We start from the raw sequence: 21,093 nt of genomic DNA, 5'->3' as shown, positions 1-21,093 counted from the left end.
ATTAGGATACCTCAAACGTTTTTTTAGATACGCTGTCCACAAAATTGATTACGGACTGACGGACGGACAGACAGACGGACAACCCGAAAACATAATGCCTCAGGCAGCACTTCGTGGCGGAGGCATAAAACCAGGGTCTACCCGACAACTTCATTTAGAAACGTAGCTTATTAAAGTAGAAGCTCATCTGTATTGGAAATTCAACTGAAACTGGTGTTAAACTTAATCTCAATGCAAGATATTTACCTCTGTATTTTCCTCCGGAGGTAAATATCTTGTATTGAGATCAAAAGTTTAACACCAATTTCAGTAGAAACGTAGCTGTTTTTTCTTGTGGTATGCACTAAGCAGTGCTTCATACATGGTCAGGCAGACATTGCTAGAAATCAAGCAGGCGCCGCCCAGACACCGGTCTGTTTTGAACTCCAACCAACCAGTGACCAACTGATCTGCCAGCAGCGACCAAGTGGCGACTGCTTGGCAGTCGTTTATCTAGCAACTTAATTTTCTTGCCCAAATCGCTCAACAGCGACCACTCGATTAGGTTGGTAATGAGGCAGTCACCACCAAGGCACAAATTATATTTTGGCCAGCGAGTGGGCAGGCATAGATGGAATTTTAACTGCAGTAAAACTGCAGCATCCGGGTGATGCCCTAAAAAATGGTGGTGCCTCGGTGAAATTGGCTAAAAACTTGCCGGCTGGCCACAGAGTACGCTGATTTTTTGGTTGTGACCATAGCCTTAGACACTAGATTTTCCTTTCTTCTGGTATGCTTTCAGGTATCAAGATTTGAAGTATTCATCAGTGGATGGTGGTCAATGAGCTTTGTTGTCACATTGCATGACCAGTCACCATGAAAGCCTGATAAAGCTGATGAATATTGATACCTGATTTTGGCACTTTAGAATTCTCCAAAACGTGGACTTCCACTCAAGTATAATTCGTCCCACTTAATTACCAACTAGAAATGTCGCTATGGCGACTGGTATGCCTCCGCCATAATGCACGATTCTCCTAACAGGTCTATAGTACATGTGGACAATGTGTGATTACATTTTCACAAAACTGGCAAAATATCAAAATGACATGTTTGTCACAAATGCATCAAATGTTTACCTTCCTTGACCTATGTTTAATTGGATGAATAGGAGAGCATGTACTTTAACTTCGACTTTGACCCTTTCATAAGTTTACGCACTTGAGTAATTTTCAAGGTATGGAGAAAAAGTGCAATTTCTGTATTGAACAGTAAATTGTTATCATTTTCATCTGGCCTTTGATTCACAAGTGAATCACTGTCAGGCAGAACATACATAAATATGTACTAAGTTTAAAGATTACTTGAGCCGCTTCCGAGATATGGAAAAAGTAGTAAGTTCAGCACTTTCACTTGATCTTTGACCTTTGACCTTTGACCTTCTTGGCAAAAAAAAAAAAAAAAATCCCAGAGAATCTCTAGTGGGTAATATACATGCATACATTAAGTTAAAAAAAAATAATCCTGCTGGCATTGCATAAATATAAGGAAAATAGTAAAATTTCAAAATATTGCCCTTGACCTTTGACCCCTGACCTTTGACCCCATAAACCCCAAATTCCCTAGCTAACTACTGACAGTCAGTACATGCATGTATACTTTGTTCCATAAAGATACTTTGAACAATTTCCAAGATACAGAGAAAAAAGTGAAATTTTAACATTTTACTTGACCTTTTGACCTTTGACCTTTTGACCTCATGACCCCAAACTTTCACCAAAGAATCTTAATTGGGTAATACATGTATACACTAAGTTTCAAGAAAATATCTTCAGGCATTGCATAGATATGGGGGAAATAGTGCAATTTTAAGCATTTGACCTTGACCTTTTGACCTTTGACCTTGAGCATGTGCACCCAAAAGTTGATAGGCACAACTTCACCCCCTAATACACATACATGCCAAGTTTAATTAGTCTACCTCAAAAGGTTTTGATAGTTACCCTGTCCACAAAATTCATTACGGACGGACGGAAGGACGGACGGACGGAAGGACGGACGGACAGACAGACGGACGGACGGAAGGACGGACTGACGGACGGACAACCCGAAAACATAATGCCTCCGGCACCACTTCGTGGCGGAGGCATAAAAAACCAACAACAAAATAGTATGAAAATCTTCTGCCAGATAAATAGTGTTGTGAAAAGAATGTACAAAAATACACAGGACATAAGGCATTCAGATACAATGGGTCAATTTAAAACTCTAAAGCAACATGCTTTAGAGCAAAAAAAATGTATGTTTATATTCACTTATTCACTTATCTACTTATTTGACATTTTTCTAAACTTTAGTGTATATGACTTCATCAGGTTGATGGGCGATGTATTTCAATCTTTTTATTTACTTCTCTATCTATCTATCTATCTTTTTATCTATCCGATGTATCTATCTCTTTATCTCTATTACCCTGCTTTCTTCTCGTTGGCTGCGTTTCATGGAGTCAGAGAGATCTAGGAGGATCCTGTGGTTGTCTGTGTCCAGCTGGGTCCTCTGTCTACGCTCCTGTTGGAGCTCTGCTGCAAGCTTGGTCTGGTCTCTGCTCAGATCCCGCAGGTCCCGGTGGATATCATGGATCTGTCACAATCATCAGGGTACATAAAAACAAAACAAAGCAAAACAAAACAAAACAAAATAAACAACTTGTGAGAGCATTCATGTGAAACTGAACTTGCACACACGCAAGCACATATGTAGTGTATACACATACATTGTAGGTATATGATTTAACAAGAGACCTGCGGGTCTCGTGCTCGCCTGGATATCGCAAGTTCATCTTCCACGCATTCTTGCAAACTACAACCTGAGAACAGTGAAAACTTGGGGGGCGGGGTGAGCAGCTTTGAGGGCTTCTACAAGGGCATGGTGTCCATCTGCATATTCCATCACACTGGTAAAAATACCTGCCAAGTACACTGTATTAAGAAAATTTGACTATGCCATTAAAAACAAAAAGACTTACATGTACGAATTGCCCTCCCCTACCCCCCATTTGATCCCAGCCTAACACCTGGATCTACTATAACCTTGAAAGTGCACTCATTAATGTATTTACTCAGAGTTTTCCAGTTTTATACAATATTTTGTTTTTGTCTTGTTTTTGTTTGTTGTTGTTATTGTTTGGTCTCTCTTTTTTTTTTTGAAATAGGGGGTTCTGGGGTCCTTGCATTAAATTGTCACCCTAGTGATAATGCCATGGGTTTGGTGACAAATTTGACAACTGTAAAAGTAGTTTCTTTTGCGGCGGTTTTATTTTCGTGCTTTGAGGTTGAACCGCAAATTGAACATCACGCGAAATGTTTTGAACTCGCCGCTTGTTACAACGCTATTGCGCACATGCACACACGAAGATTCTGCGCATTGAGTGTATTGATGATTAACACACACAGCGATACCGCACAATGTAGGTACAACTACAAGCATGTTATAAAGTACTCGAGAGACGGGATTTCAGGTAAGCCTACATCTAATTTTAATTTCTATTCAATAGATAAAAGAATAATTGGATGAAAGTTTTGGTTTTCATGTGCAAGATTCTGCGCATTGAGTGTATTGATGATTAACACACACAGCGATACCGCACAATGTAGGTACAACTACAAGCATGTTATAAAGTACTCGAGAGACGGGATTTCAGGTAAGCCTACATCTAATTCTAATTTCTATTTAATAGATAAAAGAATAATTGGATGAAAGTTTTGGTTTTCATGTGCAAAATAAAAACAGTTTTGCCAACTGTGAATTCACAAATTTTTGCCGACCGTGAATTCAAACACACACGAAAAAGTCGACACCGATGGAAACTGCGAAAGTAGCTGTACGCGAAAGAAACCACTTTTACAGTATGTGTTTTCAAGAAGATTTAGGAAATGTGTTGGCCCCAACATATCTTGAACATGAAACTTGAAACTACAGTCATTAACGTACCATTCTAAACTCATAGCATTAACTTGTATGTTTATTTGACTAAAATTTTTGGTGTCCCACACCTTCTTCAGGAGTCTTGCAGGCACCCTTGCAGCTATTACCTCTGAAGAACATATCAAACTTTGGGGGACATGGCGTACACTTGTATACTCTATCACACTGGCTATAATACTTGCCAAGTTTTGAAAAAAAAATGATCATGCATTTCTAAAAAAATAAAATCAAAATGTGAAAACTGGTCCACAATTTGGCCCGAGGGTGGCCACCCCTGAATCTGGCATACACAAGCTTGAAAGTACACTCACTGCATGCATCTTTAAGCAGAGCATTTCTTGTTTTAAAGAAGATAAATGCAGCTTAAGCTGTACTCAAATACTCATAGCATTTCGGCTCCATATTAATTTCTGGTTTAATAGAAGAAGATTTTGAAAGATTCTCTATTTTGGATTCTAGGACTCCTGGGTGCCTAGGTGGGGCATGGTGCCATTTGTAAAAATATAAGCTATCACCCTAGCAAAACAATACATTGAACTTGCCAAGTTTGGTGAAAATTTGACCATGTCTTTTCAATAAAATGAAAATGAGAAAATTGCGCCTCAAACTGGTCCCCCTCCCCCGACAAGGCCTCAAGTGGGTACCCAGTATCTGCCATGAACAAACATGAAACTACAACCATCAATGTACTTATTCACAGAGAAGAAAATCTTTTAAAGATTCCTTAATTTCCAGGCATTGGGAAGCCCAAAGGGAAGAGGCATGGTGCTCGTTTGAACAAGTTGAGATCCCATTACCCCTGGGATGCTACTGCCAAGTTTAGTGAAAATCTGTCATGGGCTCTTCAAGAAGAAGCTGGATGTGTAAAAAGCATGATGTGCACCACACGATGAATGATAGTAATAGCTCACTTGAGCCTTTGGCTCAGGTGAGCTAAACAAAAACTTGCAAAGAAATAGAAACAGGGGTTCTTGTAAAGAAGTAGAAATAGACACAGAAATCAAATGATATTGATTGCTATTCAACCTTGTTGAGACAGAAATATGAAATACAATGTATTATACATTTTATATGTACTGTATGTAGAAAGGGAAATTATGCCATGAAATCTTAATGCATTGCCATGGTAACAAATGAGCCAGCCTCACCTCATCAACATCACGGCTGAATCTAACTGATGGTCGCAGTCTTCTCTGTGAGAAAAACACACAAAATAAGACAATTCAGACGGCACTTTTCATTTGAATCAGAAAATTGATACAGTATTCACTTCATATGACTCAGTATTTGAGGTTGATCTATGGTCATCTTCATGTTATGCGTATTTAATAAAAACAACAACACACACACTCATGTAATAGCAATTATTTAATAAGTGAATTTATAGCACAATTTGTTGTGGGGGATAATACTGAAGTGTAATTTTTTGCAAGATTTCATGAGAGTCATGATAGTAAGTAATTTCCTGTTGGCAAAATGTACATGTGTGATAGCAAGCCACACCAAAATGCACAATCAAAAAATGATACAAAAATCAACATATAATACTATGCAAATATTCAATATACAGTATGTTGTGAAATGGAGAAAAAACAGTTTCTCACAGTATATATTTCAGATGCAGTCCTCCTGCGTCGGGGTTCTCTTCCACTCCGTAGCTCACTTGCTGACATTGTGTCTGACTCATACCTTGACAGCCTCTCAGTGTGATTGCGGTCACGTTGCTGATTGGCACTACTAAGGTTTTCTCGAAGCTATATATGTCAAAGAATGAAAGAATACTGCATCCATACATCAATAAGATACTGTTATCTGCAAACCAAAATGTACAGTTTGCTAAGCACCTTCATATCTTTATAATCTATTTCTACATTTTGTAATTAATGCTCTACATTAATCTACAGAATAAGCTCTTCTTGAAACATTCACAAAGTAAAATATGCATTCAATTCAATATTTTCAGAACATTAGCAAATGTTTATGAAATATCATACTAACTGATGTACAAATATAGCAATGCCAATACATACAATGCATGACTTGATTTAAAGTAACTATACAAATTTGATTACAATATTGCATAAAGGGTAATGCATGAACCTGACATTTTCTGACACAGATCCTGTAGGAATTAACTTTTCAACAACTATAGTCTTTATACAGTTTTTCCAGTAAGGCAACTAAATTTGTATTTGTAAAAAGAGTTTTACCCTTTCTATTGCATCTGTTTGCCTGCTGTTAGCATCTCTGTATTGATTTAGCAGGTCACCAACCTCCAGGAGATTCTTGTTAGTGTCCTGTAGCGATTTGGAAGATTTCAGTACATAATCAATCTTTTTATGGATAACCACACCTGAATGACATACAAAGTGTATGTCCAAATTAGTGTCATGTGCCCTATCATTTCATTGTCTCTAAAGATGTATGCAATTACAGTGCTCACATGATAATTGGGAACTAATAGTGGGAGAACCAATCAAGCGCAATAAAATTCAATGTAACAAACTTTTAACATGTTATTTCTACCACTTCATCGGAACATATTTTGGCTAAAAACATGTCCATTGTCTCTTGTTAATGTCTATTGTACTTAAGTATAACTGCTGACTATTAGTAAATCCACAAAAACTATTGCAGGGATTTCATTCCCTTACCAGAAGTTATTTTCTAACCATTACCAGACAGTGTTGATTGCAAGGTCTAAACATTTGCTGTGGGTCAGTAGGACGTACACTGTAGGTTGTGGGAGTCGACTACACAGAAGGGTGGAATGGTGCTGACGGTCTTTTTGAGTGCCATCTGCTTCTACTCATACATACACTTCAGTGCAGGTACATTTGCGCATGGAGAGTCACCTTCCCCACATGCAGTGCACACTGTTCTGCTGTGCTTCTGTGTATGGATGTGTTTGTGTATGTTTATATATGTGTGTGTGTCTGTGTGTGTGACAGACAGAGAAAGAGGGATGATCACAAATAGAAAATTAAAAAGGAGAATGTGTCCGTCCCTAAATTTCATGTTGCACATGTTGTTCTCTTGAATGGTGTAACACGTAAGTTAAAAGGGTAATATCATTTCTAGGCATCAGCAGGGTAGTACATGTAGGCATCCTGACTTGTGTTGTTAACTCTGGAGAGGATTATTTTGGGAACAAACATAGTGGATTATAAAGGTTTGTTTCACTGATGCATCACCCACATACTATGTGTACGAGACCTCTGTGTCATTTTTGTGTCATTGTCACTCATGGATACTAAAAAGTAAAATATCTGCGCATGGTTCAGTAAAAATGCTCATGTATTATTGGGTTATGCTGGGTGATTTGCATGGGCTAAAACCAGCCACCACTTAAGCGGGATCCTTGCTTAACCTTTCATGTGATCAAACACTTATGAAAACTTGCAAGCTTCTAAATCAGCATTCCAAAATCGATTCCAACCTAAAGTTAACAAGGCCATCCTGGAGAAGCAATGTGCCCCAGTCTAACAGGAAGGCCCTGGTGACACAATAGGAGTCATGGGGATTTGGTAATCTCTATAATGACAATCAGTTTCATAACATAATATGTCTGGTGAATATGGTGAATAAAGCACAGCAACTTCTAGGGTTAAAGGGAAAATCTGAACCAGTTAAAGGTAAGTCTTAAGAAAGAGCAAAATTTTATAAGCACAACAATGACAAACTTGATCAAAGTCAGATAAAATGTACAGAAGTTATGAAATAGCAAGATATAAAAAATTTTTGCAAAACAGTTCTTGAACAGTTGATATGAATATGCAAATGAATGAGGTGATGATGTCATCACCTCACAATTTTTCACTGCTAGATCATGTACATTGTACAACAAACAAAAAAATGACAAAAATTCAAAATTTCTGCTGTTAGATACAAGTGTATGGCTGAATTGCTTCAAAGTAATTGATACATCAGATATACAGTATGAGGATTTTAGTCTGGGGCATAATTGCATTGGAAGAAAACAACTAAAAATTTTGTGTGCAAACCATATGGCAAGATGTGAGATGACATCATCTAACTCACTCTTTTGCATGTATATACTCATATTGACCAACACACAATACCAACCCGCGTATGTGCAGAATATGCCCATGATTTTTTGATTATGACTATTACTAAAACACAGCTTATCAATATCAGTGAAGGGCAATTTTTCAATCAATTACAATTTATATGGACTGTTAAAGAACTGTTTTGTGAAAATGAGCAAAACTTCATAATCTCATGACTTGCTTAACTTTTATCTGATCAATTTTGAATCAAATTTTCATTGCGTGCTTATAAACATTTATTATTTCTTATCAGACTACATCTGAACTGGTCCAGAATAAGAGAAAAGGCTTGTCTCCAAACTCCTCTCAAATTAAGGGGGGGGGGGCATTTATCCTCTTCTCCTTACTATGCCATTGCTAATCTCCACAGGCCAAAGGCATAGTAACAAGTGTACATTATTGATTCCCAAGAAATCATCTTTGAAGAAGTAATTGTCTAAGTGTAATTGCTGAGAGGGTAGCTGTCTTTTTTCTATCATTTCCTGATATTTTGGCAATGTTTGCTTTGCAGTCTACTTTTGCTTGCTAATTCCATTCAATGATGTCACAAGTATCAGGCATGCTTGGCGAGTTTCAGTAGGTTTTAGAAATAGAAACAAGAATGGTATTTTCCTCACTTTATGTTGCACAAATATTTTCTGTGAGATCGGGAATTGTAACATTTAAGGCTGGCAGAAACTCTAATTGCCATTTCATGAAATATGATTCATGTTTAATATCCTTAAATGGGCAGTTTAAGATACCATAATATGAACATTATTGGATGGCAGGAAAGAATCCAATTTTGCTTGATTTTCACGAGGTCATCTGAAGAAAATTATGAACTGCTTGGAATACTTAACCAAAAAAAAAAAAAGGAAATTATATCTAACCCACTGGTTCACATTGATTTCATGACACTTATATTGATCCTTATCTCATTTCATTTTGAAATCCTTTGTTATCATTCTATATTCCATTCTACAGACCTAAGAATTGGAATGCTGATTTTAAATTTTGCTATTAAATAACATTGATAGCTTGTGATAGTCTTTGGATGCCAGCATCAAAATATGGCATATTGCACTATTTCATGATGCAATGGAGCAAAATAGAACTGTAGATATTAAAGGTAGAGTTTCACTGATCAAATGTCAAAATACATAATGAAATGACCAGAGTGACTTTTATGGGAGAAACACTTCAGCAATAATTTCATTGCAGCATGCATTCAACTGGGTAGCCTAGTGTATGGCTCTTTACAAAATCACTGTTATCTGCCAAGAGTATGGCCTATCATAATGTACCATTGTGTACTGTATATTTGAATAAAGTCTACTGATTTTACAAATGACCCTGAGAATTGATATCTAGCCCTCCATATCCCAATCTTTTTTCATCCCTTGCCAAGAAAAAAGAAATAATGCAATTTCTGACTAGTTTAATACTGGAAAACAAAAAAAGATTATAAACTGCCATTCATTGCCCTTCAATTCAACATCAGTATATTTTGACAGTTCAAAACCCTGGAATCTGCCAAATTTGATTCAGTGAGTAAGACTTTTAATCAATTCAAAAGACTTCATGAATTATAATCCTGTCATAGACCCGAAGACTCAGTGTACAGTAATTCTTGTGATTTATAATCAAAATTTCTTCTTGTCATAAGTTAAAGTATGATTTTGATTGCTGATGCTACTTTGTCAATCAAACCTTCATTACTTCAGTACATTGTTACCAAGGGATCACAAAATCCTTGCTTTGTGTTGTTTGTGATTACTCCACTAAAATTTGTACATTATCTGTCTGTATGAAATTCTTCCATTAGAAAACCAGCCGTTATTTTGCAACAGTCATCACTGCAGTTCTCATCTAAGTTGACGTTCTAATGATCAGACATGAGTTATAATGCTCTCTAAGCATCATACTGACTAGTAGTTATATTAAGATACTTTGAATCATGGTTTCACTCTGGAACTTCTTGTTGGCTTTAAGTGCCTTATGTATAAGGAACTGAATTGAATCCAACTCAATTGAACAGAAACATTATGGTAAAACACAGTCCTTATTGATGAATTAGCTATTGCAATGATGAAGGACATCATTACTACATCAGTATTTTTGTTGTTGTCATGTACACTATTGGCACCAATAGTGTACATACATATCATATGCTGTAATCTAATATTTTTTTCTATATCAATGCCCTTAGAAATGCCAGTATTAAGCGCTATATGTGTTATCTTCTATCATTACTGTTATCATCATTATTTTCAATACTGCACTGATGTACAATAAATGTGAAAACATGATTTCTTCTCTCTAAATCGATGCTGTACAAAAATAACAGTTTGCAAGTCAATACATGAAATACCTGCCCAATGTAAACTGACCTAGGCATTTAAGCATTGATCTCAGCATGTGTGTTAATCAAACTGTTGCATTCCTATAAGTGTACAGGTGAATAATGTAATCAAATTGCCCTGGACCTTCATTTGCTGCCTTTGTAGGTTTGTCTTTTCTCCCGGGAATAGTCTCTACTCCACCATCAGGAACATTTGCATTTCCAACAAGCTGTGGGGTGTAATTGCACAATGACTGTGAGCTATAATGAATCATTCCCTCCTTACCTCTAGGTCTCTAAAATGTTTCCAGTACGCTCCTACAAACCTTTGTACACACAATAAGCTGTACACTACACCTTCCTAAAGCTGGTATCTCACTGAGCGGCCAATGTTTGCGAACATAGCGAATTTGAGATTCGCCAACTTTTCTGATGAATGTTTGCGAAAAATCAAGGTTTGCTTCTGCCATTAGCGACAGTTAGCGACTTTTAGCGATGTTTAGTGACAATTAGCAACACTTCAGCTAATGTTTGCGAAACACAGGTGGCGACTATTAGCGACTGTTAGCAAATGTTAGCGACTGTTAGCAAATGTTAGCGACAATTTTGCAAATGTTAGCGACAGTTTTGCGAATATTAGCAACAGTTTGCAAATCCTTTGCGAAAATTTGCGTATGAGCTGGCACCTACAAAAGTACCAGGCGATTGTGTATAGTGAGACCCATAAAAAGAACGTACAACCTTCCACTGAATTCAGATCTCTTGTGACAACCATTCAAAATGGATTTCCAGTATATGGAAATAGATATCTGCCAAGAAGAGGCTCGACATGCTGCTATCCTTAAAGAGCTACTTTGCCAGGCTGCTGCTACAGCTATCGTGCAGCATGAGAGAAAGAAGATAAAGAAAAACAAGAAAGGAAGAAGAAAAGAATGACTGTTTGGGTCAAAGAGTGGTTGTCGCAGAGGACAGACTTTGGTCAATATGAAAAGCTTTTGCAGCAATTACATGATGGAGATGTCAAGAGCTTCAAGAACTTCCTTAGAGTGGAACCTTGCCTGTTTCAGGAGCTTTTATATAGGATCCACTTGTTTACTTGTTCGCTTGCAGTGGCGAATCAAATAAAAATGTTAGCGACACCGTATTACAACCGTTTGCGAATTCTTACGGGTGTTTTGCGAATGTTTGCAACTGTTAGCAAAAATACAAATTCGCAAATGTTCACAAAGAAATTTTGAACATGTTCAAAATTTCTTTGCGACAAGAAAAACTGTTTGCGACAATAAAAACAGTTTGCGAACTTTCTTGCAACTGTTAACGAACCTTTTGCAACCCTTTACGAACCCTGGTGAAATCCTGAACTCGCTACGTTCGCAAACATTCGCCGCTCAGTGAGATACCCCCTTAAGTGTTTGTTGCTTGATATATTGTGGCAACGACAAAGCCCATGCTAAGCAGTGACCATGTTTGTTGCCTCTTTCACACACACACACACACACACACACACACACACACACACACACACACAAAATAGATACACATATAGGTAGTTTTGTACCTTGCTTTTATGACTTTACACTGAAACTAGACATACTGACCAGTAGCATATTTTGTAAAGGGACAAAAATAAATTATGCACAGTAAGTCTACTAGATTTTTTTCCCCTTTTTTTATCAGGGACTGCACCAATTGAAACAGATCCACAGTGTATTTTATCTAAGCCTCGATGAAAAATTGTGATCTCTCCGTACATATGTTAAATCATAAATGCCATGATTGCATACAATGTATCCCATATGATCTGGATGCATGTGACACCTGTGAGCAGGTCAGCCTTCAGAAAAATACTGGCTGACATACACATCTGTACATGTATTGTACTGTTTCAGGTTATTCATTATACACGTACATGTACACATTCTGGGGAAAAGTTAATTCCTATTATCCCCAGCTGTCAATGAATGTAGGACTTACATTGTATATATATTATACATATTTGTATTTTAAGCTATAAGAGCATAGTTACACTGTATGTATACACATAACTGGATATCATTCATAGCATATTTGGTGAGCCAAATATACAATGTAGGATGCATTCTTGTTTTTTTTGCCCTCACCTGAACAATTTAGAATCAGCTGTGTGTATTACTGTCATTTCATTCATTTCTGCACTTTGCATAAATTGAGTCCGTAATAAAACAGCCAATAAAAAACAACAACAGAAAAGTACTCTTCCATTTCTAAAGTCACATACAGCCACAAGAATGGCGCATTGGTAACATATACGTTTTCCCGCCCAATTTCATCAGATTTGCACTCAATTTAAGAATAAGAATTTCAACCAAATTTGAATGATCACCGAGACCAACATTCAAAAATTTAACCAGTTCATTCAATTTAAATTCACCAGCATTTTTATCATGATTTTCTCACATGAATGTGTAAAAAGCACACACAAATTCAAATTGCATGCAAAATGCTTTCAAATTCACATCAGCACTGCTGTGATGAATGTTAAGGAATTCAAATTAACAAAAAGGCAAGCATTTACAGCATTTGGGCATTGTTTTTTGTAACTGCTGTGTACAATATTCTTTGTGGTACCTTCCAAAGTAACTCATCTGTCTGAACAAATAATGCAAACTTATGTACTGTGAATTGGGACCTTATACTGAAATTTCTCATTCCTCCAACAAACCATCAGTGACAACTTTCATACACATACATTGTAACATGCATGCATCCTACATTCCCTTACATGTATACATGTATGCATGACTTTGGTGGCTGAGCTCAGATTTGGTGGATCAGATTATGTATATCTTGAAAATGGACAGAATAGTAGTAGCTGAAGCATTTGATAACAGCAACAGCAAGATTTTATATCAAATTGTTGATATACTCTTGGAAAAAAACAAACAAACACAGGTCTACAGCTGGGTCAAGCAAGGTACATGCACAATGTATAAGAAAGGTAAACAATTGACGGAGGGGAGGAATTTAAAATGTTAACCCGTTGAGGATGGTTTGATTTTGCTACAACATGCATTTCCCATTGACACCTGCCTGAGTATACTTGGGACTCATCCTCAATGGGTTGATACGGATACTGGATGTGTAAAAAATTGAGAGATATGACCATTCTGTAAATGTGTTTACATCCATATTGTATAATGAATAAAGTAAAACTGGAAGAAAGATTAGGAAAAAGAGTAATACAGAAAATATGACTGAAACTAACTGATTGAATAAAACTTTGAAATAAAGATGAAATTATATTATCTAAGAGTGAAAATGGAAATTTGATGTGTATTATATGTGGCATGAATCACATATATAACAGAGCTTGTTTATGTTGATTGAACTTGAATGTTTAAAGTTTAAAGCTGTGTGCCTACATTGTATAAATGAAATTGAAATTGGTACTTGGGATGAAATCTAACGTCTATTCAGCTGACACAAAATTGAAAAAACTTTTTAAGTTTTAAATGGATTTCTCTCTAAATTGAATTACAATCTAAAAGGAATGAGTTATTGACATGAAATATATTTTGAATGATCCAAGAATTAAAATGAACCATGAGGGCAGAGCATTGATGAAAATCCATTGAATTCGAATTAACCGGAGGGCCAAATCCCAAAAACTCGCTTACTTAACGAGTGAGTTCCACTCTCTCTACAAACTAAGTAGACCATGCTTATTTTCAAGTTTTTATTGTAACAAACAACATTCCACTGGTCTACCTCAAAAAATTTGTTGCGAAAGCCTCCAAATCCAAGATGGCGTCCAAGATGGCAGCCGTATTTACTGAATTTGTTACTTGAACTATAGAATTCAATAGAAACATCAGATTTCAACAAATGTGATGTCATATGAATGAGAATTAAATTTTCTACAAGTTGATACAATTTTTACGGGTTATTGTGATAAATGGATTGAGATTTTAAGGAAAAAACACTCATTTTTTGATATTTTTCTGAAAAAATGAAAATCATGAAAATGCTTGATTCAGCATAAATCAAAGAAAGACTACAGGATTATCTTGAAACGTTTCAAGAATTTATTTTGACATATAATTGATATTTGGAGAAAATTAGGGGTCAGTACCATTTTTGGTTCAGGAGTTATAATGTCTCAAACTTGAAAACTCACTATGTAAAAATGGCCACTTTAGTTGTGACAAGACCTTGTTGGTTGTAAAGAGAGTCTGCGCACACCAAGACTATTACACGCACCACTGGCATATGGCACTTACGGTTTTAGCAGTGAGAGTGGTGCGTGTAGTACATGTAGTCTTGGTGCGCGCAGACTTTTTCTTTGACAAACAAGAGTTTGTGCCTGCAAACTAACTTTTCATACCAAGTGGTAGCTCAGGTGACGCTGATCGCTATTATTTCAAAGTACATGTATATAGATTGTTCTGAAGCAGATGAGATGAAGCAAAAAATATCTTTCAAATAGAGGTAGAAGCTTGAAACAGCCTTGCTATAGAAAGTTTAAAACAAAATTTGGATCAATCACTCAAAAAAGTCAAGATTGCAGGCCATCAAAGCTGACATACAAGGTAGTGTATTGCGCCAAAGTAAATGTATCATTTCGATTTTGATACAATTTTGTCTGTTGTGCTATCTATTCATATGTTATATTCTGAACATTGTAGTGCTATTTCAAACCGTCTTAGCTTTTCATGGAGACATCTTTAAGACCAATGATATTCTACTCCGAAAAAGAAAAAAAAGAACGAGTGGAAGTTTTCATTTTTGAAGGAGTGAATAACAGAAAACTGTGAATTTAGAGTGAAATTGGAGTGAATTTTGAGTGAAAATGTTCATTTTCACTCATTTTAGAGAGACCTGATAGGGATCACTCGTCACTCTTGGAGTGATCCCTGAGGTCTGTTTTGTTTGTCTGTTTTGCTGTCTATTTATATGGTTTTTATATATTCTGAATATTGTAATGCTATTTCAAACCATCTTAGGTTTTTATGTAGACATTTTCAGAATGCACCATGAATATTTCTCTAAAAAGTAAAAAAGAATAAAAAAAGAAACATATAATAGACAGCAATATAAGAAGATTAAAAAAATATATCAAATTGTAAGTTGAGATTCAACTTTGACGCAACACACTAAAGGTATATATTGTTCACCATTGGGGGAGATATCACATTTGATTTATATGTGCAGGTTAGTTTTATCACAAAACATTCTACCATGTAAAAAAGAATATATCATAAAGCCTAAAACATACGGAGATATCACCATTTCTTTTCAAGAAACCATAACCATGATAACTGTTGACAGTTTAGTATAAAAAAAAATTATTCTTATCAGATCTACTTAGTATATCTAACATTACTTAGCATCAACTATACTGATTTAAATTTGTACATTAGTTGTTCTATCCCTAACTCACAGTTCAGAACTAGTTCGAGGGATTAACTGAAGCTGGGTTTTTGTTTCCACTAATGGTAAATAATGCCTTGAACGACAACCTCGATTAATTACCGCCATCTTGAAATTTGTGTCGATACTATTTTTGTCGCTAAATATGACAAATTGGCAAAATTTGTGCCAAATTCCAAGCTCCTATCTCTTTGTGGAAAATACTTTTTGTTCAATCTTATCTGCCTCAGAACAATCTACTATGAAATGCTACAGTAATAGCGACCAGCGTCACCTACCACTTGGCATGAAAAGTTAGTTTGCAGGCACTTGCAAGTCACGAGACCATTACAGTATTACATGTGACCATGTAAACACATTGCATGCAAAATTTATAACGCATAAATATAATTTTTTCAAGTTTTAGATGTTAACTTGTCAACAGTGTGTGATATTGCCTGTAATTCCATGAATATGAATTATGTATCAATCTCAGTAAATCTCAATCTCAATGGCAGGTTTCAAAATAATTCTTCAGTTCTTCTTTGATAAATACTAAATCATGCATTTTTACATTTCTTCCTTTTTTCAAAACAATATAAAATATGGATTTCCTCCCCCCCCCCCCCAAAAAAGAGAAGCAAACAACCCCCCCCCCCCCATTTATCACAATACACAGCTAGGGTAAGGGGGTATCAACTTTTAGGAAGTTTTACTCTCCTTCGTATGACATCAAATTTGTTGCAATCCAACGTCTCTATCAAATTTTATATTTGAAATGTTAAATTCAATAAAAATGGTGGCCTATTGGACCGCATCTGTACTTTGGAGGTTTTTGGAACAAATGTACTGAGGTGTGCTTATGGAACATTGCTTATTATGTTTAATATTATGTATGGTCTTGCTTGTAGAGAGAGTGGAACTCGAAAAGTAAGCACGATCTTGGATTTGACCCTCGGTGACGTCTTTGGGAACAGATGCGTGTAAATACATGATATTATGTAAAATGAGATTTCAAGTTTAAGACATTATAACTCCTGAACGAAATACAAGTACTGACCTCTAATTTTCTCCAAGTATTGATTACTGTAAAACAAGAAATTTTCGCGTGCACTTTAATTTCGCGAATTTCGCAAGCGCCAAAATTCGCGAAATTAAAATGCACACGAAAGCTTTTGTCTACACTACATGCATTGAATGACAGTAGCAATTCGCGAAAATTTCATGCCACGAAAAAGGCTGTCGGCTCCAATTTGCAAAAATTTCATGCTGCGAATATATCATGTTTTACAGTATATGGGAAAGATGTTAATTTCTACATGGTTTTCATAAACATTTTTAGATTTGATTTTTTTTTTTTACTTTTTAGAGAAATATTCATGGTGCATTTTGAAAAATGTCTACATAAAAACCTAAGATGGTTTGAAATAGCAATATTCAGAATATATAAAAACCATATAAATAGAGAGCAAAACAGACAAACAAAACAGACCTCAGGGATCACTCCAAGAGTGATGAGTGATCCCTATCAGGTCTCTCTAAAATGAGTGAAAATGAACATTTTCACTCAAAATTCACTCCAATTTCACTCTAAATTCACAGTTTTCCGTTATTCACTCCTTCAAAAATGAAAACTTCCACTTCTTTTTTTTTCTTTTTCGGAGTAGAATATCATTGGTCTTAAAAATGTCTCCATAAAAAGCTAAGACGGTTTGAAATAGCACTACAATGTTCAGAATATAACATATGAATAGATAGCACAACAGACAAAATTGTATCAAAATCGAAATGATACATTTACTTTGGCGCAATACACTACGTCAGCTTTGATGGCCTGCAATCTTGAATTTTTTGAGTGATTGATCCAAATTTTGTTTTAAACTTTCTATAGCAAGGCTGTTTCAAGCTTCTACCTCTATTTGAAAGATATTTTTTGCTTCATCTCATCTGCTTCAGAACAATCTACATGTACTTTGAAATAATAGCGATCAGCGTCACCTGAGCTACCACTTGGTATGAAAAGTTAGTTTGCAGGCACAAACTCTTGTTTGTCAAAGAAAAAGTCTGCGCGCACCAAGACTACATGTACTACACGCACCACTCTCACTGCTAAAACAGTCAGTGCCATTTATGCCAGTGGTGCTGTAGTAGTCTTGGTGTGCGCAGACTCTCTTTACAACCAACAAGGTCTTGTCACAACTAAAGTGGCCATTTTTACTTAGTGAGTTTTCAAGTTTGAGACATTATAACTCCTGAACCAAAAATGGTACTGACCACTAATTTTCTCCAAATATCAATTATATGTCAAACAAAATTCTTGAAGCGTTTCAAGATAATCCTGTAGTCTTTCTCTGATTTATGCTGAATCAAGCATTTTCATGATTTTCATTTTTTCAGAAAAATATCAAAAAATGAGTGTTTTTTCCTTAAAATCTCAATCCATTTATCACAATAACACACAAAAATTGTATCAACTTGTAGAAAATCTAATACTCTTTCATATGACATCACATTTGTTGAAATCTGATGTTTCTATCGAATTCTATTGTTTAAGTAACAAATTCAGTAAATATGGCGGCCATCTTGGACGCCATCTTGGATTTGGAGGCTTTCGCAACAAATTTTTTGAGGTAGACCAGTGGAATGTTGTTTGTTACAATAAAAACTTGAAAATAAGCATGGTCTACTTAGTTTGTAGAGAGAGTGGAACTCGAACTCTGTTTTTAGCTTTTGGCCCCCCGGTTAAATGCATTTTATCAAATGCAAATAAGATGAAATTGGGAGGAAAAAACCTATAATAGCCTTCACAAATACCATTCAACTGCATGATACATAAATATATTTTGAATGATCCAAGAATTAAAATGAACCATGAGGGCGGAGCATTGATGAATATCCACTGAATTTGAATGCATTTTCATTAAATTCAAATGCAAATAAGATGAAATTGGGAGGAAAAACCCTATAATAGCCTTCACAAATACCATTTAACTGCATGATACATACATGTACTACACTGTACCTATTGATTTTTTTTTTCAAATTTTGAAGAGCTCAACCCTGCTCCAAAATTTCTGTGTTTTTATTGTTGATTTCAGTGGTAAAGTAACCACGCTTAAGTACCAGACATGTGGAATGAAGAAATGTGTCTTGGCAGGGCATAGTTACAGAGGATCCTCAACCCTTTTTCAGCATGCATGCATGTGACACGCAAGCAGACACTTCAAACACACTTGGAAAGCTTCTGCACACACAATGTACACAGTTCTAGCGTTTTTAAACAGCAGAGGTTGCTGAAACCCCCCCCCCCCCCGAAAATAATTGTTATATATGCTGACCAATGGCAGCACATCCTGGTGCCATTACTAATTCTATTTATCAATATTTTGCCCTGGGGCACGCCTGCATGTTTTCTTTGTTCAATGGCAGGGATTCGATATTTCTTTCATCTTGGCTGGCTACAATTCAGCACCACCGACTCGCTCTCTCAGATTGTGGCAGTGACACACAGAAATCATTCTCACATTCCCGGAATGTATTGATTGACTAGATTTGTTTTTTCTCTCTCTCTCCCTTTTCACAAAAATGGAATTGGGAGTGAACTCCTTGCAAAATTACACACATCAGTATTGGGAAAAGCATGTAACAAACACACACAATATACACAAATATGTATATAACTAGAGAGATAGATAGACAGACAGACAGAGAAAAAGAGACAATATACAGATGTAGAGTATGCACCTGTGGCAAAGAATGTGAGCATTAAGACTGGTATGATGGACAGTGTACCTTTATACACTTAATATCATTGGAAATACCTTATCGAGTATAACTTGCAGCATTGGTACAGACAAACAATGTAAGCTGTGTTGTTGGTATTGCCCACTGGAATTTTAAAACCAAATTTCCCTTTCATTTCAACTCCGCTCACAAAGGATTGGATACACCACAGAGCGCTCTGCATTAAAAATGTCTTTACACAAATTGAACAATGTAAATATTTTTACAGAATGATTGTCAGAGCATTAGTGAACAAATTATAAGGCAAACTACACAGGGTGCTGGTAAGAATTATCCAACAGATAGAAATTTTGGAACACACAAAAATTACACCAATTAGTGTGGCAGATATGGGTACAGGTACGTAGCATTAATACACATGTATGTGTAATTTCCACTGTATATCACCAGAGAGGTGCCCAAGAGATGTCCTTCCAGCACCCTTATGACACAATCAGAACAGAAAATTGATACTGAATGAAAGAGACTGAGGTTGGACGATGCAAAACAACAAACTCTTGCAATCATTTAAAATTGTCTAAGTGCAATACGAGGATATTTTATGCATTTGACATTCAAGAAGAAATTTTATAACCAATTTCTATTTTGCAAGCGGATGAGAATGCTGCAAACAAATACAGTGTATCTCTTTTTAAATTTCAAAACAGGGCTGTAACCCTATCTTGCATGTAAAATTTGATAAATGTTTGTGTCCTTCACATATGTGATAATTGAATAAATGGAGAAATGCGGAAATAAATGGAGAGATATCATATGTACATTTGTGCATTACTGTATGCATGATCACATATTGTAAGTGCCTGTGAATGAAAGAGATAGAGTTGTAATTTATGTCTTGATACTTGTATGTACACACTGTATACAGTTGTACATGCTTGCAGGGCTGCCAACAGTTCCACATTGAAATCAGGAAGAATCCAAAGAGCAATCAGAAAGGCAGGGCAAAATAATATCTACATCAGGGAGGCTTTTATTTCTGATGTCAAGACATGAAGAGAAATTTAAGTTTTGGGGGAGACTATGAAGCATTGTACTTCCACACAGATACTGTAGCTAGATGACTGTATACAGAATAAATCCCAGAAAATTTATTTTACCCTTACCCTGAGCGATGATGTCAAAGAGTCCAGCCTGTTTGGAACATCAGATCTAGATGAGGACCTGGATCTTCCCCGCTGAGATAGCTGGACCCTTTGTCGCCCACTCATAACACTTCCTGTTTCGGACTCTCCATATCCATCACTTTCTGTTGACATTTTGTATAGCGATGCCTGGAAAACGATAGCATATGACTGTTTTTACATCGCAGTCTATACTTTAACTTCATCAAAGGCTTAAAGTGAGAGTAGCCAACATTAATATTGCATCGAAGTGCTATCATGAGAGCTGCTTGACTACTTGATGCTGCATGGTAATTGCAAATATGAGGTTGCTATCGAGTATCATAAAATATTCTGTGTTAGCACAAGGTCCAGATATTTAATGATACACATGCTGTGACACTCATTTATCACTCAGTACAAGTGAGCTAGGTTACTCAACGCT

General features: G+C 36.2%; 1 protein-coding gene across 1 annotated transcript in view; it reads right to left on the bottom strand.

The window, feature by feature from the left end:
- Positions 1-20,851, bottom strand: part of LOC139733133 (uncharacterized) — a 64,857-nt gene extending 44,006 nt beyond the window's left edge. Inside the window, exons 1-5 of the mRNA XM_071643974.1 lie at positions 20,652-20,851; positions 6,174-6,260; positions 5,568-5,717; positions 5,112-5,156; positions 2,452-2,619 (exon numbers count right to left, since the gene is read on the bottom strand). Coding sequence (XP_071500075.1) covers positions 2,452-2,619; positions 5,112-5,156; positions 5,568-5,717; positions 6,174-6,260; positions 20,652-20,804 — 603 coding nt within the window. The 5' untranslated portion in view covers positions 20,805-20,851. The remainder of the gene's footprint in view (positions 1-2,451; positions 2,620-5,111; positions 5,157-5,567; positions 5,718-6,173; positions 6,261-20,651) is intronic.
- Between the last annotated feature and the right edge of the window lie 242 nt (positions 20,852-21,093).

Source organism: Diadema antillarum, unplaced genomic scaffold, assembly GCF_040938485.1.
Source record: "Diadema antillarum isolate AM-2024a unplaced genomic scaffold, OU_Dant_1.0 seq00000461_RagTag, whole genome shotgun sequence".
Taxonomy (NCBI): domain Eukaryota; kingdom Metazoa; phylum Echinodermata; class Echinoidea; order Diadematoida; family Diadematidae; genus Diadema; species Diadema antillarum.
This window is presented reverse-complemented; position numbering and strand designations above follow the sequence as displayed.